This window comes from Pteropus medius, unplaced genomic scaffold (genome assembly GCF_902729225.1).
Source record: "Pteropus medius unplaced genomic scaffold, Ma_sr-lr_union100, whole genome shotgun sequence".
NCBI lineage: Eukaryota > Metazoa > Chordata > Mammalia > Chiroptera > Pteropodidae > Pteropus > Pteropus medius.
In genome coordinates, this window is record NW_024340701.1 from 1,416,751 (window position 1) to 1,429,810 (window position 13,060).

General features: G+C 52.6%; 3 protein-coding genes across 14 annotated transcripts in view; 2 read left to right on the forward strand and 1 right to left on the reverse strand.

Moving 5' to 3' along the window:
- PLK3 (polo like kinase 3) overlaps nt 1–3,667 on the forward strand; it is a 5,354-nt gene extending 1,687 nt beyond the window's left edge. Inside the window, exons 6-15 of the mRNA XM_039884335.1 lie at nt 749–844; nt 943–1,141; nt 1,251–1,377; nt 1,580–1,671; nt 1,913–2,006; nt 2,140–2,223; nt 2,317–2,479; nt 2,631–2,760; nt 2,923–3,036; nt 3,143–3,667. Of these exons, the coding sequence (XP_039740269.1) occupies nt 749–844; nt 943–1,141; nt 1,251–1,377; nt 1,580–1,671; nt 1,913–2,006; nt 2,140–2,223; nt 2,317–2,479; nt 2,631–2,760; nt 2,923–3,036; nt 3,143–3,334 (1,291 nt within the window). The 3' untranslated portion in view covers nt 3,335–3,667. The remainder of the gene's footprint in view (nt 1–748; nt 845–942; nt 1,142–1,250; nt 1,378–1,579; nt 1,672–1,912; nt 2,007–2,139; nt 2,224–2,316; nt 2,480–2,630; nt 2,761–2,922; nt 3,037–3,142) is intronic.
- DYNLT4 (dynein light chain Tctex-type 4) lies at nt 3,657–5,126 on the reverse strand. Of its 11 annotated transcripts, none has more exons than XM_039884368.1 (3): nt 4,920–5,126; nt 4,457–4,512; nt 3,657–4,347 (listed from the first exon to the last, which is right to left on the reverse strand). In XM_039884368.1, exons 1-3 carry the CDS (start codon nt 5,091–5,093, stop codon nt 3,681–3,683), a joined length of 897 nt encoding a protein of 298 aa, XP_039740302.1. In that variant the 5' UTR covers nt 5,094–5,126; the 3' UTR covers nt 3,657–3,680. The 11 variants fall into 11 exon arrangements, with proteins under 11 accessions (XP_039740302.1, XP_039740310.1, XP_039740304.1 ...); XM_039884376.1 differs by having other exon boundaries at nt 4,457–4,528; XM_039884370.1 differs by having other exon boundaries at nt 3,657–4,351; nt 4,457–4,528; nt 4,920–5,124.
- Nucleotides 5,066–10,498, forward strand: BTBD19 (BTB domain containing 19). 2 transcript variants are annotated; one of them, XM_039884379.1, is made up of 8 exons: nt 5,219–6,547; nt 7,799–8,012; nt 8,103–8,156; nt 9,398–9,457; nt 9,538–9,606; nt 9,684–9,815; nt 9,939–10,064; nt 10,196–10,498. In XM_039884379.1, exons 1-8 carry the CDS (start codon nt 6,462–6,464, stop codon nt 10,328–10,330), a joined length of 876 nt encoding a protein of 291 aa, XP_039740313.1. In that variant the 5' UTR covers nt 5,219–6,461; the 3' UTR covers nt 10,331–10,498. The 2 variants fall into 2 exon arrangements, with proteins under 2 accessions (XP_039740314.1, XP_039740313.1); XM_039884380.1 differs by lacking the exon at nt 9,398–9,457 and having other exon boundaries at nt 5,066–6,547.
- Nucleotides 10,499–13,060: the final 2,562 nt, after the last annotated feature.

Genomic DNA, 13,060 nt, shown 5'->3' on the forward strand with positions numbered 1-13,060 from the left:
AGAGAGAGAGAGAGAGAGAGAGAGAGAGAGAGAGAGAGAGAGAGAGAGAGAGAGAGAGAGAGAGAGAGAAAAGACGATGGGCCGTTTTTGTGTGAAAGTGGAGGTGGCAACCTGGGTTACTAGAACTGGTGGAGAGGTGAAGGTTCTGTGAGTATCTAAGTCCCTGAGACAGATGGGGATATAAGGATTCTCGGAGGTCTGTGACTGATCTTATATATGGATGGGAGAATGTTACATAAACATTGTACGTATGAGACAGACTGAGAGTGTGGGAATGGCAGGACATGACACCCTGTATATGTGTAAGAAGACCTTACTGTGGCCATGACTAGGTTTGAGTGACACAGATAGCATATGTGGCAGATGAGTATTTATGGGGGATGTGACAGCTGGTGTTGTGTGTGTGGCACAGACCATAGGAGGTGACAGCCTGTATGGGTGTCTGACAGACGGGGGTTGGGGAAGGAGGAAGGGATCAGCGATGGACCCTCTATTGACCCTGGAGGAGGAGGCTGAGTTGGAGGTCAGGGCCTCCCTCTGTCCTATAGAGCAGCTGAGCAGCTGGGCCAGGCAGATGGGTGGGGACTCAGCTGCCATCCCCGGCATCCATTGTCCCAGGACAAGCAGGAGTTCTCTAGTGTTTGGTAACAGGCAGCTGCTTTGTCTGGACTCACAGTGGGGGCAGAGATGAGGGGACTAGCTTAGCTGGGCTAGGTCTGAACCTTCTCTCCTCTCTACCCCTTTTCAGAACCATCTGTGGCACCCCTAACTATGTGGCTCCAGAAGTGCTACAGAGACAAGGCCATGGCCCTGAGGCAGATGTGTGGTCTCTGGGCTGTGTCATGTGAGTCCTAGGGTCATCTGCACACAGATGGGTACATGGGTAGGATGGGTAGGGCATCCCTTCCACTTAACTCCTGACTACTTATCTCTGCCCAACAGGTACACACTGCTATGTGGGAGCCCCCCCTTTGAGACAGTCGACCTGAAGGAGACATACCGCTGTATCAAACAGGTTCACTACACGCTGCCTGCCAGCCTCTCACTGCCTGCCCGGCAGCTCCTGGCCGCTATCCTTCGAGCGTCGCCCCAGGACCGCCCCTCAATTGACCAGATCCTGCGCCATGACTTCTTTACCAAGGTCTGTGGATTACCTAAGTCCAGTTCATACATTCCTAGGGGATTGAATGAGGGCAGGTGACAGGACTCCTGGGGCCTCTCTTTTCTGCTCACATGGCTCTACTCCTCAGGGCTACACCCCCGACCGGCTCCCTGTCAGCAGCTGCGTGACAGTCCCAGACCTGATACCTCTTAATCCAGCTAGGATTCTGTTTGTCAAAGTTACCAAGAGCCTCTTTGGCAGGAAGAAGAACAAGAGTGAGTCTGGGATATTAGTGGTTTAGAGGGTACAGAGAGGCAGGGGGGCTTGTTACACACATTGTGGGGGTGTGAATGTGAGTGCCTGTGAGCCCTTGGGGAGAGCGTGTGTTATAAAGGCACTTGGGTCTGTTTATCTGTTTTATCTCTGTGGGAAGAGGGGCTGGACAGGATTCTGAGGGCTATATATATCCCCATCCAGGTAAGAACCATCCTGAGGAGCAGGACGAGGTCTCTTGTTTAGTGAGCGGCCTCACTCGGACATACATTGGCCATCAGGATGCCAGACCTGAGGTGAGGTGCTCACACGGGCAGTGTTCCCCTGACTCACCTTCACCCTAGCAGCTGCAGGAAGCTCAGGATAAAAGAAGCTGGTGAAGCATCTAGCCTCGTGGTGGCCTAATTGGCTGTGTCTCATTAGCCAGGCAGGGCTGACCTGGGGTGCCCTGGGTGCCAGGGCAGGGCTGGGCCATGGACTCTCAAGGATTTGGATCCAGGGCCCTAGCTCAGTCCTTTGCCCTACTCAACCCTCCAGGCTCCAGCAGCTCCTGGTCCAGCCCCACTCAGCTTGGTAGAGACAGCACCTGAAGACAGCTCACCTCGTGGGACACTGGCGAGTAGTGGAGATGGTGAGCAGCCAGGAGTATGAGAGGCGCTAGAGGTTGCTGGGGCTGAGACCAGGGACCAGAGGGAAGTGGGCAGAGGGACACGGCCTGGGTTCTGGGGAACTTATGCCTAATCTGAGTACCCTGTTCCCTTCAGGGTTTGAAGAAGGTCTGACTGTGGCCACAGTGGTAGAGTCAGCCCTCTGTGCTCTGAGAAACTGCCTGGCCTTCATGCCCCCAGGTAAGGTTGGGGTCTGGTACATGTGACTGGTGGTAGGAATTCTTTGGCCGAGAGGCCAGGAATAGGTCCTTACTTCTCCCTCTCCCATGACAGCGGAACAGAACCCAGCTCCCTTGGCACAGCCAGAGCCTCTGGTATGGGTCAGCAAGTGGGTTGACTACTCAAACAAGTTTGGCTTTGGGTATCAGCTATCCAGCCGCCGTGTGGCTGTGCTCTTCAACAACGGCACACACATGGCCCTGTCAGCCAACAGAAAGTAAGTGTTGTTATGAGGTGCCTTGTATCCAGACCACTGTAACCAGTAGGGCTGCACCTTGGTATGTGCTCCTGGGCTTGGGGGCCTGGAGTCTCTCAGGGAAAGGGCATTGGTGCTGGGTTCCCTCTGACCTCTGTCTCCTCCCCTCCAGGACTGTGCAATACAATCCCACCAGCACAAAGCACTTCTCCTTCTCTGTGGGTGCTGTGCCTCGGGCCCTGCAGCCTCAGTTGGGTGTCTTGCGGTATTTTGCTTCCTACATGGAGCAGCGCCTCATGAAGGTGTGTGGACTGGGGTGGGGCACATTTAGGACTAATACCTCTTAGTCCCTTCCTATTGCCATTTGTGTGGAGGCCTCAAAGCTAAAGGCTGAACCTCTAAGGGAGACATCAGTGGGGAGGAGCCTGAATCGTGTCAGATAAGTGACCTGTCTCTGCTCCCAGGGTGGAGATCTGCCAAGTGTGGAAGAAGTGGAGGTACCTGTTCCCCCACTCTTGCTGCAGTGGGTCAAGACTGATCAGGCCCTGCTCATGCTGTTTAGTGATGGCACTGTCCAGGTAAGAGCTCTTCCTGGAATTGGGAAGGTCTGAGAGGCCTAGGGTGCTGGGGAGGAAATCGGACCTGGGGCCTAGGCCTTTATCAGTGTCACCCTCCTGTGCACAGGTGAACTTCTATGGAGACCACACCAAGCTGATCCTCAGTGGCTGGGAGCCCCTCCTTGTGACTTTTGTGGCCCGCAATCGTAGTGCTTGTACTTACCTCGCTTCCCACCTTCGGCAGCTGGGTTGCTCCCCAGATCTACAGCAGCGGCTCTGCTATACTTTGCACCTGCTCCAGGACCGCTGCTCAGCCTAGGCCCCAGCCTGCAGAGCAGGCTATGACCCAAGCCCTCAGGCCTGATGCCTGTGCCTGTAAGGCTCTAGCCCTTGCCTCTGTGGCCCTCCCTGTCCCTTTGGTGCCTCACTGGGGGCTCTGGGCCTAATCCCCCAGGGAATCAGGGACCAGCTTTACTGGGGTTGGAGGTAGCCTGTCTTAGCTGCCTCCTATCCCTTCTCCAAGAAAATCCTGAGCCTTAGCCCCCAGCTAGGGGGTGTTATTTATGGACCACTTTTATTTATTGACATTTATTTATTGGGATATGCGTCCCATGGAGGGCCTCCTCCTGGAATAATAAACCATTTTGCAGAACTTGGAGGCTTCTTCACTCGCAGTAGAGCCCGTGGACCATGGCCACTGCGAAAAGTGAGGCGTTGGTGAAGGTGGCAGAGGCCAGGCCATCGCGCGCCTCGTCCCAAAGCGCACGGCTGACCACATGCACACCCTGGCCAGTGCGTGGCCCCAGCACAACGCTGCACACCAGCTTGTAGCGTGGCGGGCTGAGTTCACGCAGGCGCACATGCACTAGCTTGCACAGCTCTCGTGCCAGGGGCCCCGCCTCCATGCCAGAGTAGCAAGTGTCCTGCAGCCCTGAGGCCAGTGCCTCCTCCAGGGCACGCTGCGCTTGTGAGGCCTCCCAGCGCTCCCCTGGTGCCGGCTCTGTGCGATACGAGGGCGCCATCCTCCGGCTGGGCACCAAGGGCAACCCCAAGAAGCTGGCCCGCGAGCCTAAAGGGGGCACTGGGCCCAGGGATGCTCGCCGACCCCCAGGACTCACACCTGATCCGGCCAGTGAGTTGCGGCGGGAAAAGGATGAGGCCAAGCCCAGTACTGAGCCACGGCGGGAAGCTGGGCCCGGACCTGCTGGTCTGGCCTCATCAATGCTGGACAGCCGTCCTGGAAGCCGCAATGGTGATAGTTTCAGCCCCGGGTCTTTGGCAGCCTCCTCTTCCTGGCATCCGGTGGGCAGAGGCCTGCCAGCCATGGACCTGCTGGCTGGAAGACCCACACTTGAACAGAGTGGCCCTCACTGGCCATCTTTGTACACCACCCAGTTTCTTACTTGGTGATAAAGGTTTTTACTCCCTCACCCCTTCTTACCTGTGTTTCTGAGACAGATGAATCAAATAGTCCCAGGCAGTGTGGATTCCTAGGTGCTAAGAGGGTTAAGGGCTATACCAGACATAAGAGAAGAAATGCCCAGGCTTTCATCTTGGGCTAGTCCCTGGCCCCTGAGCTCTACTTTCACCTGGGCACTTTGGAGGTTAGCTAAATGGGCTCCTTTTCTCCCTTCCACCCGACTGCCAGCAGGAGAAGGGAGAGATGTATCTGCCCTTTGCCTCAGCCTACACAACGTTGCCTCAAACCCCTAAACCCCTAAGACAGATGGACCCAACTCCAACCCCACAGGCCCTTCCAGCCCTGTGGGTATTGAATCCCGAAATTTTTTACCCCTACCTGCTTCTAGAATGCTGGCACAAAAATCTCCCCGTAACTGGCTGAGGCTGGGGGAAGCCAACTCGGGAAGTTCCTTCCACCCTCTGCTTTTGGCCTCTGGCCCTACCTCCAAAATCAGTTCTGAGATGGCTGCCCTCTTCTCCCGAAACTCCTGAAACTCCCGCAGGCACCCTGAGTCACCTGCGGACTTTGGCCTCTGAGCTCTCACAGCCCTTGCCTGGCTGGCCTGACTGGCAGGTGGGAGGGGAAGAGCCCCTTGCCTGTGTTGTGGAGTTGCCATGGGTTGCTGGGTAAGCACTCCTCCCTTCCTGGTTCCCTCCCTCCAGTCTTGGCTCAGGCTTAACCTGGGAGTGTTAACTGTGAGCACATGCTGAGTGCAGGGTCCCTGAGTCATCAGGGGAAAGGGGGGAGGGGGAGGAGTTAGAGCCCAGGGGCACGTTACCATGACAAGGATGACTGAGGGAGCAGATTTAGAGAGGGGCTCTGGTCATAAAGGTGTGCCTACCCCAGGACTCTTAAGCCACTGTCCATTTCTCCCTTTGAGAAGAATGGCTCTTCACTCTTGTGGGAAATTCGGAGTAGGCCTGGGATATGGCCAGACTTTGAGGGTACGGGGGTGGCTGCTCAGGAATCAGGATCTGGGCCCACAGGAAGGAGCACTTCATAACTATCTTCTCCCCATCGGTCTAAACAAGGACAAACATTTCCGCTCCCTGAGCAGAGATAGGGTGGGGCTTGGCTGACTTCCTCAGCTCTGGGCTGCCTTAGCTCAAGGGAAGGAAGGATGAGAGATGGTGGGCTCCCACTCTGGACTGAGCATCGAGCCTCCTGACCCCGGCTGACCCAAGTACTCTGGGACTTGTCCCTAGCTGGCCACAGCCCATGTGTTGCATTTCAGGGATGCCAGAGGCCATGATTCTTCTGTCAGAGCTGACACCTCCTCACCTGACCCCTCTCTAAGAGGAACGGGACTTCCTCCTCCCAAAAAAAGCCCTGTCTGGGCCCTGAAAACCCGTCATGAGAGTGAGAGTTTTCTCTGTTGAGTGGTGTCCCCCAGACTTGGTTAACCTGATCCTGGCCCTGTGTGCACGTGGGTGGAAGGGGAGGAGGGGCAGGGAGTTTGAACTCTGAACCCAGAACAGGCGGGGTCTAAGACCCTCCGACTCTGCTTAGGGCCCCTCTGAAGTCTGAAGTTTTCCCTGGACCTGTGAGAGGTGGGCGGGGCCTCCTCAGGCCAGGCTCCAGTTTCCGTGGAAACCCACAGGCTTCCCACCCCAGCGGCTGCCTGGGCAGGCTCCCAGCTGGGCTTTGTCGGCAGCCAGCCTCTCCTCCCTGTTTGGTCAGCTCCATCTCGGCCTCTCTTGGTCACCTTCCTGAGTCCCCATCCCCAAGCCGAGCCTCTGGCCTCCTCCACCAGCCTCTGATGCCTTTGACCTGGGCCTCTCCTGCCCCATCCCTAAACTTCAGCTTCTCAGCAAACAGGCCTCCCAAACTCCTGCCCCTCCCTCCCAGGCCTTTCTAGTCTCCTCACCAGATGTAGGGTCTGGCCAGGCCTCCTGCTCCTTCCCACCTACCACCTCCCACATACCAACAGACAATAGGCCTACTAGGCTATTCCACCCACTTATTCCCCTGCCTCACCCCACTCATGGAGAACCCAGGACTGGTTGTGCACGGGGAGGCTGCGCCTTTTTCCACAGCACTCCGAAGCCTCGTCAACAATCGCCTATACAGGTGAGGGTGTGGGCCCTGTCTGTGGGTATTTGATAGCTGGCTCTGCTGAACCCTTTGAGGAAGCCCTGGGTACGGAAGAAGTGGGGGATTAAGAGTTGACCCTTTGCTGAATTCAGTCTGGGGAAGTCAAGTGTAGAGGATGGCTGCTGGTCACTCAGAGTCCATGATATCTTGAGATCCAGAGGTGGAGGTAGTGGAGGATGGAGCCCAGAGTGGTTGTGTGGCCTCAGGCAAAAGCCTTCCTTTTATAGATCTTGGGCTCCTGGAAGAGAAGAGACCTCTGCCCCCCTGGATCCTGAGAGATGAGATGTAACTTGAGTCCCTCCCTGGGGAAGCAGAGGAGCAAATGACCCTGTTCTGAGAACTGGAGATTCACAAGAGGAACAAAGCTCAAGGGATTGAACCACAGTCTCAGACAGGAAGTGGTTCAAGGGTGCTGCCTGGGGCTCACTGTCTGCCCAGGATGCAAGTGGTGTCTGAAACCAGGGATAGAGTATGGGGGCAGGGCTGGTCAGGAGAAGGAGAATGCAGCTTTCTGTTTCAGTGCCTCAGAACTGGGTTCTACCCCAAAGGTTGGCGACTTCCATAATCCTGCTTTGGGGATCACAGTCTAGTCTGAGTAGTGGGAACCCCAGGCCTTAGATCCGGGACTGAAGACTCGGAGCTCAAGCTTCATCTCCTGCCTCCTACCTGCTGTGCTGTCAGAGGCCCAGAGGCTGGGGTCGGAAGTGATCATTAAGGTGGAAAATGTGGTCTGTTGATGGTGCATCACTGCTGTGTCTGTTTGCAGCCAGTGCACTCTGCACCCCATCCTCCCACCCCCTCCTGCCTGGAGGAGGCTGAGAAAAGCTGAGTTTGCAGTCTGTGGAGGAGGAGCCAAGAAGAGCTTCCCTTCCCCCAAGACTCAGACTGGGAGGAGAGGGGTAGTAGGATCAATCTTGCATCAGCCCTGGTACTCCCTCAGTGATGAAGCATAGCCACCTCCTCTGAGATCTGAGTTTGAGATTATCATCTCTCATGGGAGAGAAATTTGAGATTAAACGTAGAGTCACTTGCCGGAGGTACTATAAGGTAGACCTGGGACTAGAATTCAGGCTTTTGTGTCCCAGACCTTCAGCCAGAAGGACTAAGCACTTCCTCTAACATCACAGATAAAGAAACGAAGGCTCAGAGTGGGCAAAGGCAAAGCCTAGAGTTGTACCCTAGACTCTGGCCTCTTCTCCTGTGGCTCTCTGCTTCTCTCTCCCACAGTGATGTTCGCTTTGTGGTTGGTCAAGAACGGCAGGAGGTGTTTGCCCACCGGTGCTTGTTGACCTGTAGATGCAACTTTTTCCAGCGACTTCTGGGCCAGGAGCCAGGCCCCGGGGTGCCTAGCCCTGTGGTGCTCAGCACTGTGCCATCTGAGGCCTTCTTGGCAGTGCTGGAGTTCTTGTACACCAACAGTGTCAAGCTGTATCGCCACTCTGTGAGCCCATTGGGCATGGATCTGGGTGAGAGAGGGAATGGGTTGAAGGGAAGAGGAAACTTCCTTCCACTCCAACCACCCACTTTGCAGGTGCTGGAGGTGCTGACAGCAGCTGTGGAGTATGGGCTGGAGGAACTGAGAAAGGTGGGTTTATGTGGCAGGCCTATCTTGTTTCTCTTGCCTCTTGTGCATTCTGTGCATACCCTGCTTCACACACTCTGTCTTGGAGAGGAACATATGCCATTGGAGAAGTATGAATATCTCTGTGTAAATAGGCATGTATGTGTGCCTGTGTGCCAAAGGATATGTACACGCCCTGTGTATGCGGTGGGGGCACAATGGGTGTTTATGGCTGGTGCTGTAGATACCATGATAAGTCAGCCTTGATTCCTGTTCTTCAGACAGACACATGAAAACTCCTCTGTGTGAAGGGCTGGGCTGCATGGTCTCTCCAATCTCCAACTTGACCTCCCTTAACCCACTGGCATAAGAAGCGTGATAGATGATGGTAAATGGTGCTGAGACTGTCTGGAGGGTCTCTAATTTCACCACCAAGGTCAGAGGAGGGAAAGACTTCCTGAAGAAGGAAACATTTATGTTGGATCTTGTAGAGTGGGTAGGAATTTGTTCAGAGGGAGAATGGAAAGATGGCATTCTAGTTACAGAGGCACAAAAGGAGCTGGTGAAACATTTAGTGTGGCTGGACTAAGAGTGTGAGAGGAGATAAGGGAGAGATGAGATTGGAAGGGATGCTAGGGACTGGTTCAATCAGGACTTTGCAAGAATTTGGACTTCTTAAAAAAAAAAAAGAATTTTTGACTTCTTTTGCCCAGAGGGTAGTGGAGATTCATTGGAGGTTTCAGGTAGGGAGTGAGGATTTGGAAGCTAAGTGCAGAACAGATTGGGAGAAATGGGAGGTGCTCACCAGTCCTATAGGGATGGGGTGGCAGTGGTAGCCCAAGGGAGCACTTCATGACTTTGAGATAAGTGGAATTGGCATGACCTTGTGTTTTTCGGGATGTAGGATGAGAGGCAGCTGTCATGGATGAAACTCAAGTTTTCGGTTAAAACAGAAGTCTGTTTTTGAGTGTCTTTGAATCAAAAGGGGGGGGGCAGTAGAAGAAGATAAGCATCCTGAGTGAAAGGGAGAGTAGAATTTTTGCATGGTTCTTACATAGTCTGATTAGTGGGGAAGGTAGGCTGCTGGGCTTGGCTTTACTAGACCGTATTCCTTCCATGTTTGCTAAGTCTCAGTCCCTGCCTCCCTTGGTCTGCTAGGAGCCTGGGTGGCTCATCGCTCCAAGCCTGCTCAGTGCTTCTGGGCTGGGGTTTGGGTCTGGGAGTAAGGACACCTCAGCACAATCCACATTCATTTCTATTCCCAGTTATGCCTGGAGTTTGTGGCGAAGGTATTGGATGTGGAGCTGGTTTGTGAGGCCCTGCAGGTGGGTGTTGCTGGACCCCAGCATGTAGTCCCCAGTGGCCTCTCCAGTCTCCAACTTGATCTCCCTCATTCTGCTCCCAGGTGGCCGTAACCTTTGGCCTGGGACCACTGCAGGAGCGTTGCATAGCCTTCATAGAGGCCCATAGCCAGGTACAGCTCCCCATTTTCATACTACCAAGCCCACACACCTCATTCCGCTCCTCCCTAACCCATTCTCGGACCCACAGGAGGCGCTTCGGACCCGCGGCTTCCTGGAGCTGTCGGCGCCCGCGTTGCTGCCTTTGCTGCGCAGTGACAAGCTCTGCGTAGACGAGGCTGAACTCGTCCTGGCAGCCCGGAGCTGGGCGCGCGTGGGCGCGGTGAGCCAGGCTAAGGGGAGTGTAGAGTGGGGGTGCTGAAGGAGGCTTGGGCCGCAGGAACCCGTTGAAAGGGCGGCGGGCCAGGTGGCCCCGCTCGTTCGGGCTCAGGGCTGGCGTCTGCAGGCGGTGCTGGAGCGGCCTGTGGCCGAGGTAGCGGCCCCGGTGGTGCGAGAGCTGAGACTGGCCTTACTGGCCCCAGCGGAGCTGAGCGCCCTGGAAGAGCAGAACCGGCGGGAGCCGCTGATCCCGGTTCGTAAGCGAGGAACCAGGCTTAGATCTACTCAGCAGGGTTGGGGAAAGGCATGCGGGAGGCGCGGCACGGGGTGTGCGGGACGAGGGGGGCACTGCAGGACTCCGTGGTGACCGGCCTTCCCCTGCAGGTGGAGCAGATTGTGGAGGCGTGGAAGTGCCACGCTCTGCGAAGAGGGGATGCAGCCCGAGGTGCCCCATGCCGCCGCCGGAGGGGTACCCTGCCCCGGGAGCATCACCGCTTTCTGGACCTGCCCTTTAAATGACCAAAGGCTACGTCCTGCAAGGAATTCTGGGCTTGTCCTAAACTACACCTCCCGACACGCTCCCAGCTGGGAGCGGCTCCCAGCATGCTGGGCGAGTCCGACGCGAGAAGGACCGCGATCTGCTTAGCGATCTGCTTAGCGCAACGCCCTGTGGGTGGGGCCGAGGAGGAGGGGAGGAGGGAGGGAGGGGAGGAGGAGGAGGGAGGAGGAGGGGAGGAGGAGGAGAGGAGGAGGGGAGAAGAGGAGGAGGGGGAGAGAAGTCTCTAGCCCCAACAAAAACCATCAAATGCGATTGTGAGCGGGCGACAGAAAAAAAAAATGCGATTTCCCTCGCACCATACCCTCCCTAGGTCTACACCAGTTCCTAGACGCTGTCGCCGCCGTTTACTATTCTAAGCACGTCATAACTTTTCAGCTCAGCCCCCTCTTTAATTCCAGACCTTTTTCCTGGAGAGTGCTTTCCGCATGCCCCACAGACACCTCGGTCTTAGGCCAAAATTGAGCTTCCTCATCTTTACCCGGTTCTGACCTCATTGCGTTTCTCATCTCCGTGGATGCCCAAGCCAGAAACCTGGATCTCACCCTGGAAGGAAATCTCCATTTGTAAGGATGCCTCCCTCTCTATTCCAAGAAAAGGATGACTAACTCAAGAGAATCTTAGTGAAAAAGGCACCCAACTGAACTCCGCCAAACGAACCTCACCCTTGTGTACCGTGCTTTTCTTGGTGGCATTCTGGTAACTGGTTTTTCCCTCATTTTTTTTTTTTTTTGGTCTTTAGCTGAAGATGATATTTAAGCTGGTATTTCAGGTCAACTCAAAGAGGTACTCATTTTTTCCCTGGGTATCTCCCATGTATTCATGAGATATACATGTTAATAAACTTCTGTTTGTTTTTCTCGTTAATCTTTTATTTTCCTTTTAAATTACAGAGGTCTCAGCCAAGAGCTCAAAGTAGAGGAAAAATTATTTTTCTCTCTTACAAAATCTTTTCAGTTGGTTCAGCTTTCTCAGCTCCAGTTCAGCCAATCCTATCTGTGACAGGAATTACTGCAACAGACTCTAATGAGCCTTTCTGACTTCACTCTAATGCACCCCTCTCCCTCAATCCATTTCACACACTGCAACTAGATTTATCTAAAATTGTTAACCCTACTCCCCTTATTAAGCCCTTCAACATCCCCATTGCACTCAAGTCAGAATATAATCTATTTCACCTTCAGAGCATTAGTAGTGGCTCCAAATGTTAGCAGCTCTTTTCTCAACAACTGTCTTTGCATGGATTCATGGGTCCTTCTGGCACTAGTCCTATAGCTCTGGATTTACTCTCTTAGTTATTGAAGACTCTCCCATTCTACTTCTTTCATTCATTACACATTCAGTCTTCCTGAGGATCTGAATCTCCCTGGAGATAGATGCCGGGGACCTTATTTCTGCTTCTCTAGTCCCTGTCACATAATCAATGCTCTGTAAATGTTTGTTGATGACTTTATTCCTTAAATGCTATGTTATTCCATAAATAGTTTAAAAGAGCTGTAAAACAAAATACTACCAATCTAAAATGAGGGACAATTGACTATTTGGAAGAAAATAAAGTTAGACTTCTGTTTAAGGAATTTTATACAAAAATATGTCACACATGATTAACGATAGTTATTTAGTATTATCTCTCAAGACTGAAAATGTGGTTACCTTTAATACCACTTCATGACAGCATCATTTGGATAATGAAAATTGAAAGTAAACTAATGTCCTAGAGGTTGGTTTAACCTAGAGAATTGGTTAACTATGATGATATATTTTTACAGTGATATAAAAAGATATCCATGATCTTTATTGAAAAAAGCACAGTGCAGACCAAGTAGAGCAAGATTCCGTCAATGTAAGCAATGTCCAAACCTGTAGAGAATTTTTACAAGACTTCAGTTAAGCCAACTGACAACAGTGCTGGGAAACAAGATCTCAAATGCTCTGGAGAATGACCATTGTGTAGTTTCTTTTATACGTTTGGAATTAAGACGGGAACATAAGGAAGACTGCATGAAGGTGGGAGAAAGCAAGGTGGGGAAAACAGGATAGTTAACAAGATAAGTGCTATCTTGAGAGTGGTTAAGTTTCCCAGTGTTCTGAAAAAGAGGCATTTCGAAGGTGTGTTAACCTAGATGTGCAGAAACAATGGACAGGGCTTGCTTAAGGCAAAGATAAGCCTTTTACTAAGAAAGTTATAGGCCTGGGTTGACTACCCACCATGACTTGCCCAGTCAGGAATTTAAGATCAGATCACTCTTCGAGGTTACTTTCAGTTAGCTTTATTACAGTATCTTTTTTTTTCTCCCACAATTTCTTTTGCTAAAAGAAAAAGAAGTGCTGGGGAGGAAAAAATTTTCTTTGCCCTTTTTAAAATCCCAGCTGGGTCTTAAAATTAAACTGACAAAGACATTAACAGGATAAAAGCATACACATTTATTCAATGTAAGTTTAACATGACATGGGAGCCTTCCTAAGGAAATGAAGACTGGAAGAAATGGTTAAAACTGAGTATTTTTATCCTAGATTTGATGGAGAATAAAGTAGTCTTGGAGGAATATGATAGGTTCAAGAGTATGAAGTAAGTGTAGTAAATTGGGGGGAATTTAGCAAGGCCTGTTGGTTAAGATTCTTCTGGAATCTCTTTGTCTTTAGAGATAAGGATGGTTTATTCTGGTATAGGAAGGGTTCCTCTCACTTGTTTC